General features: G+C 23.4%; 2 protein-coding genes across 2 annotated transcripts in view; both read right to left on the bottom strand.

Moving 5' to 3' along the window:
* Positions 1-5997, bottom strand: part of PRSY57_1300800 (surface-associated interspersed protein 13.1 (SURFIN 13.1)) — a gene marked incomplete at both ends in the record, with an annotated part of 7010 nt that extends 1013 nt beyond the window's left edge. Inside the window, 2 exons of the mRNA XM_012908945.2 lie at positions 1-1444; positions 1576-5997. The exon at positions 1-1444 is cut by the window's left edge and continues 1013 nt beyond it. Of these exons, the coding sequence (XP_012764399.2) occupies positions 1-1444; positions 1576-5997 (5866 nt within the window). The remainder of the gene's footprint in view (positions 1445-1575) is intronic.
* A 2639-nt stretch (positions 5998-8636) lies between these two features.
* Positions 8637-17082, bottom strand: PRSY57_1300700 (surface-associated interspersed protein 13.1 (SURFIN 13.1); the record flags this gene model as incomplete). The annotated part of the gene is made up of 2 exons (XM_012908944.2): positions 8637-12803; positions 12934-17082. 2 exons carry the CDS (start codon positions 17080-17082, stop codon positions 8637-8639), a joined length of 8316 nt encoding a protein of 2771 aa, XP_012764398.2.

Below are 17082 nucleotides of genomic sequence, written 5' to 3'. Positions count from 1 at the left end.
TTTTATGAAGTTTCACATCATCCATATTATTAAAGGATTCTTCAACATAAGTTTGTTTTTCTAATTTGTTATGATACGTTTCCTTTTCCTTTTTTGGTTGTATATTTTTCTTTTTATCTTTTGGTTTTTTATAATTGCCTTTTTTTTTATCCACAAATTTTGTTTCAGCTATTTTTAGCCAATCATTTTCATTATCTTCATCTATCCATTTTATTTGAAGATCATCCCAATGTCTCCTTGAAATATCTTTTTGTATATCTATTAAAGATTTATTTTCTCTTAAAATAAGATCGTTTTCAAGTATATTTTGATTTTTTATGGAAGATAAATATTTGTATTCGTTTCTAATCCAATCTTCTTTCATTTCTAGGTACCACTTTTCTTTTTTGTATTTAATATTATTTTCTTCTTTATTGCTTATATATATATTTTTTTTAGTAGAATTTATTATGTCTGTTATGTATGCGTTAATATCTGAATTATCTCGTTTGTTCATTTTTTCTAATCCTCTATCTAGAAATGCTTTTTTAGCTATTGTACATTCCTCTTTCATATATTCTTCTAATACGATCATAAATATTCCTGTTAAAATTCTAATTATGTATATTTTATTGTTATTTAGATTATCTTTTGATACATTATAATGTTGTTTATATAATTTTAACACTTGCTTAAACCATTCTTCATTTATATAATTATATATTATGAAGTTTTGTTTTTTAATCCATTCTCTCCATATACCTTTTTGTCTTTCCATTAAAGGATTTATAATACTCATCTTTGTAATATTTATATTTTGTTGTTGTTGTTTTATAAAGTTATGCATTTCATTCTGCAATTCTGTTTTTATATTCTGAAACCATTTTTTGTTTTTCCACTGATCAGATATATATCTATTATTTTCTATGTAAATATTCCATAGAAAATTTTGTCTTTCAATATCATCATCATTATATAATATATATTTATTTGTTTCATTTTCTAATTCTTTTTTTTCCACTTGAAAATCTTGTATATTGTTAAATTCCTGTAAACAAATTTCTAAAAAGTCCCCTTTGTGAATATCCCATTCTTCCATCTTATATTCTTCTAATATTTTAAGATGTGTTTCTATTAATGATTTCCATTTTGTCTTTTTTTGTTCTATTAGCGTTGAATGTTTTTCTTCATATTTTATTATATTATCCTCCTCTTGTGTATATTGATTCTCTTTTATTATTTCACGTGTATTACTTGAAATTAATTCTTCTTCAGGATAAATGTATTCCATATTATTTTCGTCATAATTATTTTCTTCCAAATCTTCATAATTTTCTAATAATTCATAAGAAATGGGTTCCGTGTAGGTCTCTTCTGATACAGGAACATATGTTGTTTCGTCTAAACATGATAGTTGTTTTTTTTTCTTTTTCTTTTTTTTTGCTCCAAATATGAAAATGTTACGCTGTTAAGAATAACGAAAAAAAAAAAAAAAAATACATGTGTAATATTAATGATCATGTTGTTAGGATAAATATATAAAAACATATATATATATATATATATATATATATATATATATATATGTTATATTACCTTATGAAAAACGGCCATTATCATAAATCCACCCACAAATAGTGTAGCAATCTGGATTACAATATTAAGTATGTTTGAACCTTTGTATCCATTATTTCTCTGTAACGAATGTGCAATACTTCCATCTGATCCTTTGATAGTTATTTGTGGGGATTGTATTTCATTTTTAACCATTCCATTTTTTTCACGAGAAAATAATATTTGTGACAAGTGATGTGCTGTATTTGAATAGCTTTGTTCGCTTTGGTGATATGAAGGTAAGGAAGTAAAAGGATTAACTGAATTTTCTGATGTAGAAGAAATACTAGGATTTGTGGAATGTAACCTTCCTGAAGGTTTTGTCGTGATATTTCCTGATGTGGTGGGTGTAGTTAATGTAGATAGTTGTCCATTATGTGTTTCTCTATGTATAAATAATGTACCAGAAGAATGTGGGTATGTTATAGTTGTTTCAGGTTTTACTTCAAGAGCGGAACTATTTGGTAAATTCTGAGAAGCATTTGGTTGATCATATGTCTGTGATACCCCAAGCATTTGGTACATATATTGGGGTTCCTGTGGAGGTTTAAAACTCATCATTAAATTTGATTTTGGATTTACCATTGTATGTTCACTTATTTGTGGATTTTCTTTTTGTAAATTTATTCCTGTTTGATTTTGTGTTTTTATCTGTTCTTTTTGTTCAGATGCACGATTAATTTCTTTAATTTGTGTGAAGGAATTTTCGTGAGGAACAATATTATAGTCTGGAGGATTTATTTCTCTATTATTATTCTTTAAATATATAGTAATATTTCCTTTTTCATTTTCATTATTTATGTTTTCAATAGTTGATGTAGTGTATATGTTATGTAAGGAAGGTGTTTGAAAAGATAATTCTTTAGGGATATATTTTTCCCTTTTATCTTCTTGAAATAGATTAGGAGGATAAGCGTATACAACATTCTTTTGTTTTAATGCTTTTTCAATAGTACATTCTTCTGTTTCATTATAAGTACCATCTTTATAGCATACTGGTTTTTCTTCCACTATATGCAAATTTGACTCTTGTTCAGGATGATTTATACCATTAGTTACTTCTAGAGGAATAATATATGGTATTTTAGTTCTTTCGGATATATTTTCTGAGTTAGCATAATTTAATAAAGGTTTTTTGTTTTTTGTTTTTTTATAATTTTTATAGAAATTATGAAAGCTCTCAAAAAATGAATTTTTAACATTTTCAGATGGAATATCTATCATTTGAATACTATGATTTAATGTATCATTTTCTGATGGATTTATTAAATCGTCATGAATATTATTTGATATTTCCTTGGAGTCTGTTGTTATATCCATATTATTATAATTTAATGATGGATTTTTTGTAATTGTGAAGTCAAAATTATTATTAGAATTATCAATATTTTCAGGAAACGGATATTTAACATTTCCATGAAGGGTATCTTCTTTTTTGCTTTTTGAATCATCAGGAATGATTATTGATATATCAGTTGGATGAGTTATTATTTCTTCATTAGTATAATCTGATGGAGTTTTTGTTGTTATTATAAATTCTTTTTTTCCATTAATTTTATCAGTGTTTCTGTATAAAGGAGGAGGCTTGATATTTTTTGAAAATGGAATGTCAATTTTTTTAGGTCTATAACCGTTTTGATAATTTTCATTTTTTGTAATGTGTAAATCAATATGTTTTGTTTTGTATGTTTTTGAATTGTTTGATAAATAATCATATATATTAATAACTTTAGCAATATTATTTGCACTTTCATCTGGTTTAACATGTAGATTAATATGTTTAGGAATATTATAATCTCGGAAATTATATTCATTTGATTTATTAGGCAATGAAAAATTTTTATTCATATTATTTCCTGTAATAACATTCTCTATATCGTATGGATATGTTTCATATGTTGGCGGTGGATCTATTGAATCAAAATTTTGTCTATGTAATACATCAACATACCCATTTCCCCATCCCTCGTTTTGTGTATATTCATAATATCCTTTGTACTTTTCAGCAATATGAGGATATTTCTTCAAAACTGAAGGAGGAAGATTAATATTAGGTGGCGCAGTTTTGGATTTGTTATGTCCAATAATAGGAGGATATGTTTTTATAGGTTTAATTTGTTCAGGGATAATAAATTTTGATCTTTCTTTCGGATCAGTTGGGAGTGCAATTGGTACTTCGTGAGGATATTCTCCAGGAAGATAAATTTTAGGTGTCTGATCTTTTGCTGAATCATTTTCCATATTATATGTTTGTGGTTTCATGAATTGTTCTTTAATTTCCCTTGGATCATTTTTTGGCGCTGCAGTAACTTCACGTTTAATAATAGGTATATATGTAGGAGTAGAATCTGTTTCAGAAGTACTTTTATTTTGCTTAGCACTTTCTAATTTATTAATTTGTGGATTAGAATTTTCTCTTAATTCATTTGTTTTTTCCTTATTAGAATAGAGTGTTATTAAAAATTGTTCAATTATATCAAGTATATTTCCAAGATAATATATTGGATTATGTGGTGATATTTTTTGGTTTAAGTTAAATTTTTCCAATACATTTTCTTGTATTTCATTTTGGTTTATATCATGTACTGTGGAGTTAAATTTGGTTGATGCTAGGTGTTGTGGATATTTGCGATATTTTGTAGATTTTGACTCAGAATGGTTTGATGTGTATGTATCATTGTAACGTATAAGTTCTTTAACAGAAGAACGTTCAGGTTTTGTATAATTTGTTGGTTTTTCGTTATGCAGAATAGGTCCACTAGACGATTTATCATGGTGTTCTGATTCATAATTCTGATGAAATGTTTTAGTTGGTTTTAATATATAATTATTTATAGATGAATATCTATCTTTAATATTTGGATTATCATGGATTTCTCTTTGAAATCGATCTTTTTGTATTATAGTTCTATGTTTATTTTCCTTAGTATTACTTCTTTTTTCATTTGGATGGCCTGCTTGTCCCCATATACCTATATTTATAGATTGTCCACTTTTACCTTTAAGTGTGTGTTGACGTTTTTGATATATTCCTGGGGGTCCAGCTTGACCAGATTTACCTGGTAATATTTTTTTGTAAGCATCTGAAGTTTTTGTATCTTCATTATGAATTTTTTCTATTAAAATTTTATCACCTTTATGTATATTTTCAGGAAATCTTCTATATTTAATTTCATCTTCATTATTTAAAGCATTCATATTTTTGGTACTTATTGTAGTATCTGATATTGTATTTGTATTGTGCGGTATTCTAGGTAAATTCGTAGTAGGTTTTGGGGGGTTCATAGGCGAAGAAACATCCTGCGCTAATGTTGTAGAAGTAATTGGTGTATATAATGAAGGAGTAGTTGTAGTAATAGTAGAAGTACTAGTTGCGGTTACTGGAGAAGATGTTTTTGGTATAGTTGATAAAGTAGGTGAAATGGTAGTAGTAGTGGAACTAGAAGTTGATACAGGAATAATTTTATTTCTGGGATTATGTGAAGCAAAAGAACGTTCTATAGTTTTAGTTGTTTTTTCTTTTTTAGGTTCATGATATGTTGGATTAGTAATTTGTTCATCATTTTTTATTGGAGTGCCTTCTTCATCCTTAGTTTTTTCTTTTCCATATGGACTACTTTTTTTTTCATTTTCTTCAACTTCTTCATCTTCTTCATCTTCTTCATCTTCTTCATCTTCTTCATCTTCTTCATCTTCTTCATCTTCTTCATCTTCTTCATCTTCTTCATTATCACTTCCTTTCTGTGATTTTTTTTTGAGGGCAGTTTTACTTTTATTTTTTTTAAATTTTCGAATTTTTTTACTTCTTTTACGATATTCGTTTTGACAGTTCAATTTATTTTGGAACATTGTTTCCGTATCACAATTACATGAAATTTTGAAAGCACTTTTATATCTTGGGTTATTAGCATATTTATGCCAAGCTGGTTTTTTACGAAATAATGCTTGCTTTTCATTCATCCAGTTATTATAATATTCACATTTTTCTTTGTTTGTTAATGTATATTTTTTTAATTCTTCAAGCACTTCATCTCTTTCATAACAATATGCTTCTATTTCTTTTCTTATATCTCTTACAGGTTTTATATATGGAATTGGAGTTCTTTGACATACATCCCCTATAATATTATTTAAATTAATTAAAAGTCCTTTTTCTATATATTTATCCCATACCTGTTCATCTTCCTTATATATATACAAGGGTAATATTTTCGCATTAAATTCATCTTTTATATCTTCTATCCAATAATTCATATTTCGACAAGTAGTGATATTCTTTTTGGGTGTTTCATTTTGCATCAACATTAATATATATTTAGAAATACCTTCTAAATATTTATTAGAAAATTCATTAATCAAACGAGTGTTTTTTGTTTTTAATGGTAAAGGTATATTAAATTCCATTTCTCCTTTCTTTTTGTATATGATAATTATTTATAATAATTTTGTTGGTTACATAAGTATATATATATATATATATATATATATATATGTATATGTTAATATGAGTTGTCTTTTATTAATAAGACATTATATAATATTTCAGAAGATTTTAAAATGTATGAATGAATAAAATTCACATTTTTTTTTTTTTTTATATATTTATTTAATTTCACATTGCAATTTGAAATGTTTCTTTGTGGAAAATAAAAATGAATTCAATGTCTACATAATACGGAAAAAAACAGACAAAAATATATAAATATAAATAATATAACAAAAAAAAAAATATTCCACAAGTGTTACTATAATATTTTATATACAACCATACGTATTAAATCTTTTAAAATTTTTTTTTTAAAATTCTTAGAAATAAAAAATAAATATAATTATTACATGAAATATAAATATATGTTTTTTAAATTTTGTATAAATCATAAAATATAATATGAATATTTTTATACAAATTTATTATTACACCATTATGGTATATATGTATATATATATATATATATATATATATATAATATTTTTTTATTTAAAATTTTTTATCTTAAATTTATATTTTTTACAGGTACCTTATTTTAATATTTCTTTTTTATATAATAGGACAAAAAAAAAAAAAAAAAAAAAAAAAATATAAAACGGGGAAAATAATATCATGAAAAAAAATATATTTTTTTAAAAGTATATTTTTATTCAATAATTATTTTAATCAATTATTTTTAATATGTTTGTATGTTAATATTTAAAATAATTCATATATATATAGAGTATTATTTATTAAAGATCCTATAGTACGTTGTTTTCAAAAAGGTACCTTTATTAGGAATAATATACGTTAAATATATATATTATTTAAATTACATTTTAATACAAATATGTTTTTTTTTAAGAAGATAATACGTTATATATGGATAGTAAAATATATTTTCTCATTTAATTGATTTATTATTTATTTATTTTATTTTATTTTATTTTTGGTGTACGTAAAGTTGTACTTTTTTTTGAATGCTTTAAAAATAGTTAGTATGCATGTAAATTTTATAAGTTCTTTTATGTATCATATAATAAACAATTATATTTTTATATTATTATATGATATATAATATTTTTTATCTATAATATAATGTTTTGAAAATTATGTATTTTAATAAAAATATTTTTAGAGAAAATTAATTTTCCTATAACTATATGTAAATATGAGAAATAATGGAAGTATTTTTTTGCAACCAAAAAATGAAATATAAGTAAAGATACATATATATATATATATATATATATGTATAATCTTATATATTAATTTAATTTTTGTTTTATATAAATTAAAAAAATATATATTAGAACATTTTTTTAAAAGTGATATATATAATACCTAATTTATAATCATTTACCAATGTTGTGTTATATATATATATATATATTTTTTTTCTCCATATTTTTAGTTGTTTATATATAAATTTGTTTTTAATGTTGTTAATATATGAAATTACAATATTTTATAATAACAAGTTTTTATTATTAACATATAAATGTGTAAATATATTTAAATAAAAATAAAATATATATATTCACATATGTATGTGGAATTATTTTTTATTTAAGATATTTGAAAAAAAAAAAAACTAAAGTTTAATTATCAATATAAGTTATAAAGTTTTTTCCTTTTTTTTGGAATTAAAATATTATATAATTTATGAAATAATTATTTATTAATATAAATTTATATTATAGAACTTGAAAAAATTAACATTTATGTAATATAAGATTGGGAAATTTACAACTTACAACTTACAATTTTTTTTTTTTTTTGTTTTACTTCTTCTTGATCATTTTCCAAATTAATATTAATTTGTTATTAATTTTTCTTTATTTTGTGTATATTTTATTTGATTTTTTTGTTCATCTAAAAAAATTTTAAACCATTTCTCTTCATCTCATTCATAAATTTGTTAACACTTTTTGATATCCATGTTGTCCAGATAATTTTTTGTTTTTAGAAATAAAGATTAACAGGTTTTTATGTTACATTATAATACTAATGAATATTATTATTATTTGTGTTTTCTTTATTATCATTAGATATATATGTTTTACGATAATTTTGCTGATCACTATATATTTTTTCTTCACTTTTACTCTGCTTTATTAAATTATTATAGAATATTTTTTGAGTCTTATTGTATTAAACAATATCATTTGTATTATGCCATACTTTAAAGAAAATATTTTGTTTTTTCAAACTGAACGTCTCTTTATTTTTAATATTTTGCACATATTTTTTATTTATATATGTTTCTTTATTTTTTTCTTCATTAAAGTTTTTTAAAAATATTTTATAAGACATTATTATTTTCAGAATTCCATTTTTTTTTTTTTTTATGTTCTTCTAAAGAAATAATATCAATACCTATGATAGTTTTCCTGCTAATTTTTTTTTTTTTTTTTTTTTGGTATTTTCAAAAGAAATATTTATGTTATATCGTAAATTTATATGATAAAAAGTTTGGTATATGTTGTCTTTCTCATTTAATATATATATATATATATATTTTTTTTTATTATGAATATATTAATTATGAAACGTTTGGATTAATATATTTCTATTTTTTTTCATTTTGAATCCATTTTAAATGTATATGTTTTATATGTTTGGTGATTAAATTTGTTTGCATTTCGAATATTTTATTTATATTTGGTTTAGTATTATAAGAATTAATTAAATTTTGATTAGATAGAATATTTCTATATTTATTTTCTCTATATTTCCATTCGTTCTTCAGTTCTTCAAATAAAATATGTTTTTTATATTCATCTAATATGTGTTTATGTTTTTGATTAGTTGATTTATTTTTTTTCATTTCTATAAGAATTTCTAACATATATTTTTTTTCATTGATAGAATATTCTAGATTGTCTATGTGATTCATACATGTATCTAAAAATATGTTTTTCATGATTGCATATTCTTCTTTTTTATATTCTTCTAATACCATCATATGTATTTGTACAAACATTTTTGTTATCAACTTTTTGTTCATTGTATATGTTTTTAATTCGTTCATATTTCTGCCTTGTATATGTTCTTCAATTAATTTGTTAAAAGATTCTTCTTTGTTTCCTTCTCTTATATTTTTAATATGTTTTTGAATCCATGATTTCCACACCATATTTTGATAATCTATCATAGGATTTTTTGATTTGGCATTTGAATTATTTACAATTTGTTCATTATGCATATTTTGTATTTCAAATATATTTTGGTTCTGGAATTCGTTTATGTTTAAAAGGTTTACTCCTGTATTTTTATATTCAGATGATTCCAAAATATATAAATCATTTTGTATTCTTTCAATCATGTTGTCCATTATTTCTTTATAATACATTTGCTTTGTATTTTTATTTTCTTCTTTTTGTGATTGTTCTACTTTATATGTTTTTAATTCTGCTTTCCATTCATGCATAAAACTATTAAACCATTCTTTCTTTTTATAATTCTCTAATAATTTTTTGTTCTCTTCTATCCACTCATTATATATAGAATTTTGAATATATATATTGTCATAATTTTGTTCTTTCATATTTCCGTTATTAAAAAAATCTTGATAAAACCACGGTTCATTTTTTATTTCATTTATAGAAGTTTCAAAAAACAGTTGTCTTATATTTCTCCATTCTTCTTTTATGCATTCTTCCAAAATGGTTAGATGCATTTCTATAAATGTTTTATAGTTTGTAAATTTATATTTATTTAATGAATCCATTTGTTTAAAATTAGGAATCTCTTTATTATTTTGTGTATCTTGTATTATGTTATTAAGATGATTATTTGTATCTTTTATATTTGTTTCATTATTAAATGTGGAAATTGTTTTGGAAAATAATTGAGAATCTTCACAATATATTTTATCATTTAATTGTATTATTTTAGAATAGTTTTTTGAATGTGATGATCCATTATATATATTAGTTTCGTAGGATATATTTTTTTGCTGACCTTTATAAATTGTTTTGCTCATTTCTGTAGGACTTTTATAGAGCTGGATTTTACTAAATTTTTGATCATTTATATTTTCATCTGAAGATATTTTTAACCAATCGTATTCATTATCGTCATCTATCCATTTAAATTGTAAATCATCTAAATGTTTAATCAATATACCTTGATGAATATTAATTGTATTATTATCTCTCATATGTTTAGATTCGTGAGCTATATTATATTTCTGTGAATTATGTGTTGATGTATATTCTTCATTTATCCATTGGAATTTTGTTTGTTTACTTGCTTGATCATTTTGAATGTCATTCGTCACATGAGAATATTTTTTTTGATCATCTAATACATTATTTTTCACCGAATCAATCATTTCTATTATACCTTGATTAATTTCTGAATTTGGTTGTTTTTTCATATGATTAATACACTCATCTAACAATATTTTTTTAATATCTAAAATTTCTTCTTTTTTATGTTCTTCTAAAACTTTCATATGTATTTCAATCCAAATCATTGTTAACAATTTTTTCTTACTATAGTTTTTTAATACATCTATGTTTTTTTTATTACTTAAATGAGTTATATTTAAATTTTCTATTTCATTTACAAATTTGTTTTCTTCTTCTTCAGTAAAAAGCTTATTTAATGTATCTTCTTGTTCTGCTATTTCTGTATGTGTTACATGTTTGGCCACCCACTTTTTCCAAATTATTTTTTGTCTCTCAAGCATAATATTTGTTCCTCTTTTTTTTAATTGTTCAAGAATTTTTGTTTCATCGTCAATTTCTTTACAATAATTTTCTTGTATCTTCCAGTTGTTTTTCAATTTATGAAACCATTCTTGACTTTTCCATTTTTCTTGAATATATTTATTTCTTTCTATCCATTTATAGCATATTTTATTATTTTCATCTAATATATTTTGTATGATTATTTGTTTATTATTTTGGTTCATTAATTCATTGAGTTGTGCAATTGTGCTTTTGTTTTTTTGTTCTTCCTCTTTCATGTATTGGTTTATACATATTTCCAAGAAATCTCCTTTGTTTGAAGTCCATTCTTCATTTTTGGAATCTTCTAATAATACCATATGTATTTCTATAATATTTTTTAATTTATGGATATTTATATTTGATACATTTGGTATATTTTGTACATTTTGTACATTTTGTACACTTTCTTCTATTTTGTTTATGTAATGAACTTTTTTTTTATTCGATATATTAATATTTTGTAAATTTTTGTCTTGTACATTATTATCTTGTATATTATTATATTGTACATTATTATATTGTACATTATTATAATGTATATTTTTTTTTTTATCTTTTGGTTTTTTATAGGTTTCCTTTTTATTATTCACAATTTGTGTTTGAGCTACTTTTAACCAATCGATTTCATTATCCTCATCTATCCATTTCATTTGTATATCATTCCAATGTTTCTTTGATACATATTTCTGTATATCGGATAATGATTTATTGTTTATTAAAAGGCTTTCCTTTTTATCTATACTTTCGTCTGTTATAGAATTTAAATATTTATATTCCTTTTTAGTCCAATCTTCTTTCAAATCTACAAACCAATTTTCATTCTTATATATTTTTATTTCTTCTTTTTTCTTTTCCCCTTCTTTTTCATTTTCACATAGATTAAACTTTGAATCATTTATTATTTCTAATAAAGATAGATTTATTTCTGTATTTGGTTTGTTTAATATTTCTTCTTGACCATTATTAAGGAATAGTTCTTTATTTTGTATACATTCGTCTTTCATATATTCTTCTAAAACTACCATATACATACCTACGAACACAATTGTCATTAATCTTTTCTTTATTAAATACTCACGTAATTCTTGTTTATTTTTATTTATATCTAAATTTATTGATTCTATTTGAATATCATTTTCCATATGATATTCCTTGTTCAATTTTTTAAACCATTCTTCTTGTCTATAATTTGCTATGAGTAGTTTTTGTTTCTGAATCCATTTTCTCCATATAATTTTTTGTTTTTCTATTAAAGGATTGTTCGTAGCAATGAATTTATTAATGGACTGATTTATATTTTCTTGTTCATTTATTATATTTGTTGATTCAATATTTACTAGCTCCCTTTTCCATTCACTTATTAAATTTTCAAAGATGTTTTCCTTTTTCCATTTTTCTAAAATAGGCTTATTTTTCTCTATCAACTTATACCATAAAATTTTTTGTTTTTCTATACTCCACATGTTATTATATTGTTCATCTGTATTTACAATTAATATATTATCTATTTCATTCATATATTCTTTTCTTTCTTCTTTTATAAATTCTTCAAGACATATATTTAAAAAATCACCTTTGTAAATTTCCCATTCTTCTTTTTTAAATTGTTCTAATACATGAAGATGTGTTTCTATTATAGTTTTCCAATTTTGTTTATTTTTATTTAATAAATATAAGTTATTAATGTATTTTTCTTCATCAAATTGAGATGTATTTTCATACTGAACTTTTGAATATTCTAATTGTTCTTCAAATTCATGTAAATCATTTGTAAATATTTCTTCTCTTTGGTAATTGTAATCCATTTCGTCTTTTGTGTTTTCATGTGTGATATAATCTTTATTCTTGTTAAGAATTCCATGATGTTTCGATATATGTTTAGGTCTAAAATGTTCATGAAGTTCTGTAAATGTGCACATATCTATTACTTCATTTTCCGGCACAATGGGTTCAGGTTTTCTTTTTTTTTTTTTATTCCCAAATAGGGAAATGTTGCACTGTAATAAAAATGGAGAAATAAAAATATGTATATAAGAAATTATAATGATTAATATATATATATATATATATATATATATATATATATATATATATATATAAATGAATGTATTAGTTATTTAATATTACTTTGTTAAAAACAGTCATTATCATAAAACCACCCACAAAAACACTGGCTATCTGGATCATAATATTAACCATGTTTGATCCACTAGTTCCATTACGTATATTATTTCCATTAAATATTGATCCATGTGAATTTTTTATTGTTATTTCTGGTTCATAGTTTGGAATGTTAAAAGTTCTTGGAGAATACGAGCTAAAAAGAGGTAATTGGAGAATATTATGTTGTAATTCGTTATGTAAAAAAAATTGATGTTTTGGAAAAACAGTTTTTGCATCGGCATAATCATGATTTCTAGATGATAGATCTGAACTTGTATTATGAAATAATGTATTTGTTTTTGTTTCCATAAAAGATGATGACTGTGAATTTTGATGTGTTCCTCCGTTTCTAATATCTGATGTTGTGGATGTTTGTGGAGATTCCTTATATGAATGTGATTTAATAGAAGTACCTTTAGCAAAATTACTTTGTGGGTTGTGTTGTACTTGAAATGTGGAAGAACCATTACCTTCAGATGAATATTGTGAAGTTAAATCGAGCATTTTATATATATATTCTGCCTTATGAATATCTTTATTAAGAATATTCCCTCCATTTTCATATGTATGTCGATTACTTTTTAATTGTTTAGGTGAAGTAATTGGAGTTGATATTAACATGTCTGATTTTGTATTTGGATTGATATTAGATAATAAAGAAGGTTTACTAGTCATAACTTGTTTTTCATGTAAATGATTCTGATTTGTCGTATAAACAACATCTTTGTATTTTAAAGATTCTTCAAACGTACATGATATTGTTTCAGAATGTGTAGAATCTTTAAAACAAACGGGTGTTTCATCTTCTGGATGTTCACCTTGTTTTATTGTTGTGGGTTGTGTTTCAAAATCAGTTTGCGCTTTTGGAATCTGTACGTTATCAGATAAAGGTAATGAAATATCAGAATTTTCTAAAATAGTATTGTTAGTATTAAAATCAAATGAAATAGTTTTTGGATTTCTAATATTATGTTGTGTGTCTTGTTTTTGAAAGGTTTGGGAAAAGAAAGGATTGTGAATAATCTCATTCGGAATACCATTAATTTTATCACTATACCTTAACATATTTTCTGTTTGTGGAAATGTTAAGACATAGGGAATATTTATTTGTCTATTAGATGTTTTAGTAATATTTTCATTATCAGTAGAATCTAATAAAGGATTTTTTGAAACTGAAAAATCAGAAATTTTATCAATTTTATGAAACTTTTTAAAGAAAATATTCCTAGGATATTCAAGGGGAATATCAAGACTTTTTTTAGCATAATTTGGTTGTTGTTTTTTTTGTTGGTACATTGAGGATTTAGGAATATTATATGGTATTTTTGGTATTTCCACAATAATATCTTCTTTATTAGTATTTAGTGATGTATTCTTTGTAATTTCGAAATCAGTGTTTTTTTCAATTTTATTAGGCTTTCTAAAAAAGCTATACTCATAATTTTCATGAGGAATATCAATATCCATTTTAGTATAATTGGATATTATGTTTTGTTCTGGAATTGTTAAAATCTCAGGAATTGTATTTGTTAATTTAGGTATTTCGACAATAATATCCTGATTATTAGAATATAATGAATAATCATTTTTTGCAATTGTGAATTTGGAATTTTTATCAATATTATTCAATTTATTAAAAGGGATAGGATAATTGAACTTTTTACCAAGTATATAAATATTCTTAGGATTGTGTTTTGGTTCACTTATTTGTTCTGGTGGATTTTCTAAATCAATATATTTTGGTATATATTTTTTTGAATGTTCTAATTGATAATCATAATGATTTATATTTTTAGGAAATTCATTTTCCAAATAATCATTTGGTTTAAGGTGTAAATTAATATTTTTTGGAATATCATAAGTTCTTAGGCTATATTCATTTAATTTATTGTGAAATTTTTGTTTTTCGTTATAATAATTTTCAGGCATAATATGTCTTACATCTCGTGGAATAGTTTGGATTACTAATTCGTTTTCTATGACGTCACGTTTTCTTACAGGTAAGGCATCATTATTTCCTTCAACCCATTCTTCTTCTTGTATAGTTTTAGAATATCCTTTGTATTTTTCTAGTATGTGAGGATATTTCTCTAATATTGAAGGAGGAACACCTATAATAGGAGGTGTTATTTGCATTTTTTTTCTTCCAAATATTGAAGGATCTAATTTTTTAGTTTTATGTTGAGGAGGAACAATAAAAGTGGCTCTTTCTATTGGATCTGAAGGAGGTTCAATTGGTTCTTCATGTGGTTTACCGTCATGTAATTGTTGTAGATTATTATTTCCATTATCATTTGTTTTCTCCTCTTGTTTATTTTTATGAGTTTCATCATTAGTAGAATCACTCGTAATGATTGATTCCTGTGTCTTTCCAATTTGTGTACTCTTTAACATTTCATCTTGACTATTTGAGTTATTATAAATATTATTTTTTGAATCAATAGAATCTTTTAATATTTTTTGTGTATTATCTTCTGAATATAAAGTTGATAAAAAATCTTCAATTATATTAAGTACATTTCCAAGATAATATGATGCACTATATGGTGATATAATTTTAGATCCCTTAGATTTATCTCCACCAGTTCCTAGTTTTTCTTTTTCCTCTTGAATCCTACTTGATAGTATAGGAATAGGAGATTTTGTTACTTCTGGTGATTTGTTTTCTGAAGTTTCGGTATTCGTAGATTTAGTAACATTCACTTGTAGCTTTTTTGCTTCATTGGGTGTTTGAGATTTTAATTCATCTTTTGATTTGTTTTTTGTTTTTTGTTCATATGATTGAGAAAATTCATCATCTGCGTTTCTATTTTCGTTTTCCCTCGTATTTTCTTTTTCAGATAAAGAAGGTGGATGTGGTTTTGCAAAGGGTGGAGTAGCACTATCTGTAGTATTATATGATGTGGAAGGTTCATTATGATGTCTAATAGTATGTTCTATAGTTGTCGTAGTAGAGGGTTTAGTTAATTGTGTATCAGATTGTGTATCATGTGTACCTGATTTTGTACTAGATAATGCAGGAACTGAAGGATGAACGGAACTTCTTGTAAGAGGAGTAGAAGAGCTTGGTGAAGTTGTAGTTGAATCTGAAGCAGAAGTTGTTTTTATTAAATGTCTTGGTTGAACGGAAGAAATATGTGTTGGTTGTAATTTTTGTTTTAAATTATATGGTGATCTAGGAGGAATTTGTTTTAGGGTTTTTTTTTGTGTTACACGTTTTCCACCTTTACCTTCATATACTTCAGTTTTTTCTCTCTTTGTTTGATCGTCTTTTATATGTTGATTTAGAAGTTTACCTATCTTTGAATTTATATCATATTCTTCATCATCTTTATCATCTTCATAATTTTCATTATATTCATCATCTTCATCAACTTCATTATCTTCATCATCTTCAAAATCTTCAAAATCTTCAAAATCTTCATAATCCTCATCATCTTTATTAGCTGATATTTTTTGAGGCTGATTTTTAATTCTTGGTTTTTTTTTTTTTTTTTTTTTTTTTTTACGTATATTATTTTCGCATTCGAAATCATTTTTAAATAAAGTAGATAAACTACATTTATCGTTAATTGTGAAAGCTACATTATATTTATTTTTAGTTGCATATTTATACCATCCTTTAATACTTTTAAATTTATTCAGTTCTTCATATTTCCATTCGTTAAATAAATCACATTTTTCCTTATTTGTTAGTTTTGAGTTTTCAAACTCTTTATATATTTCGTCTTTTTCGTCACACCATTGTTCTAATTTTTTTCTTATATTTCTGACCATTTTAATATATGGGATTGGTTTTCGTTTACAAACATGTCCTATAATTGGATTTAGTTTAACCAAATATTCATTTTCAATATATTTATCCCATACTTGTTCATCTTCTTTATGATTATGATGTGGCAAAATTTTTTCTCTAAATTCATCTTTCATATCTTCTATCCAATAATTCATATTTCTGCAGATATGTTTGCATTCATTTTCATGTTCATAAGTAAGTAGCTTGGCTATATATTCCATAATACCTTCGAATAACCTTTGTGAGTATTCATTATATTGATGAGTTCTGTTTTTCCTAAGTTTTAATGGTATATTTAATTCTAAAAATGATTCCAT

Source organism: Plasmodium reichenowi, chromosome 13, assembly GCF_001601855.1.
Source record: "Plasmodium reichenowi strain SY57 chromosome 13, whole genome shotgun sequence".
NCBI classification, from domain to species: domain Eukaryota; phylum Apicomplexa; class Aconoidasida; order Haemosporida; family Plasmodiidae; genus Plasmodium; species Plasmodium reichenowi.
The sequence above is the reverse complement of the archived record's forward strand: the minus strand, read 5'-3'. Positions and strand labels throughout refer to the sequence as shown.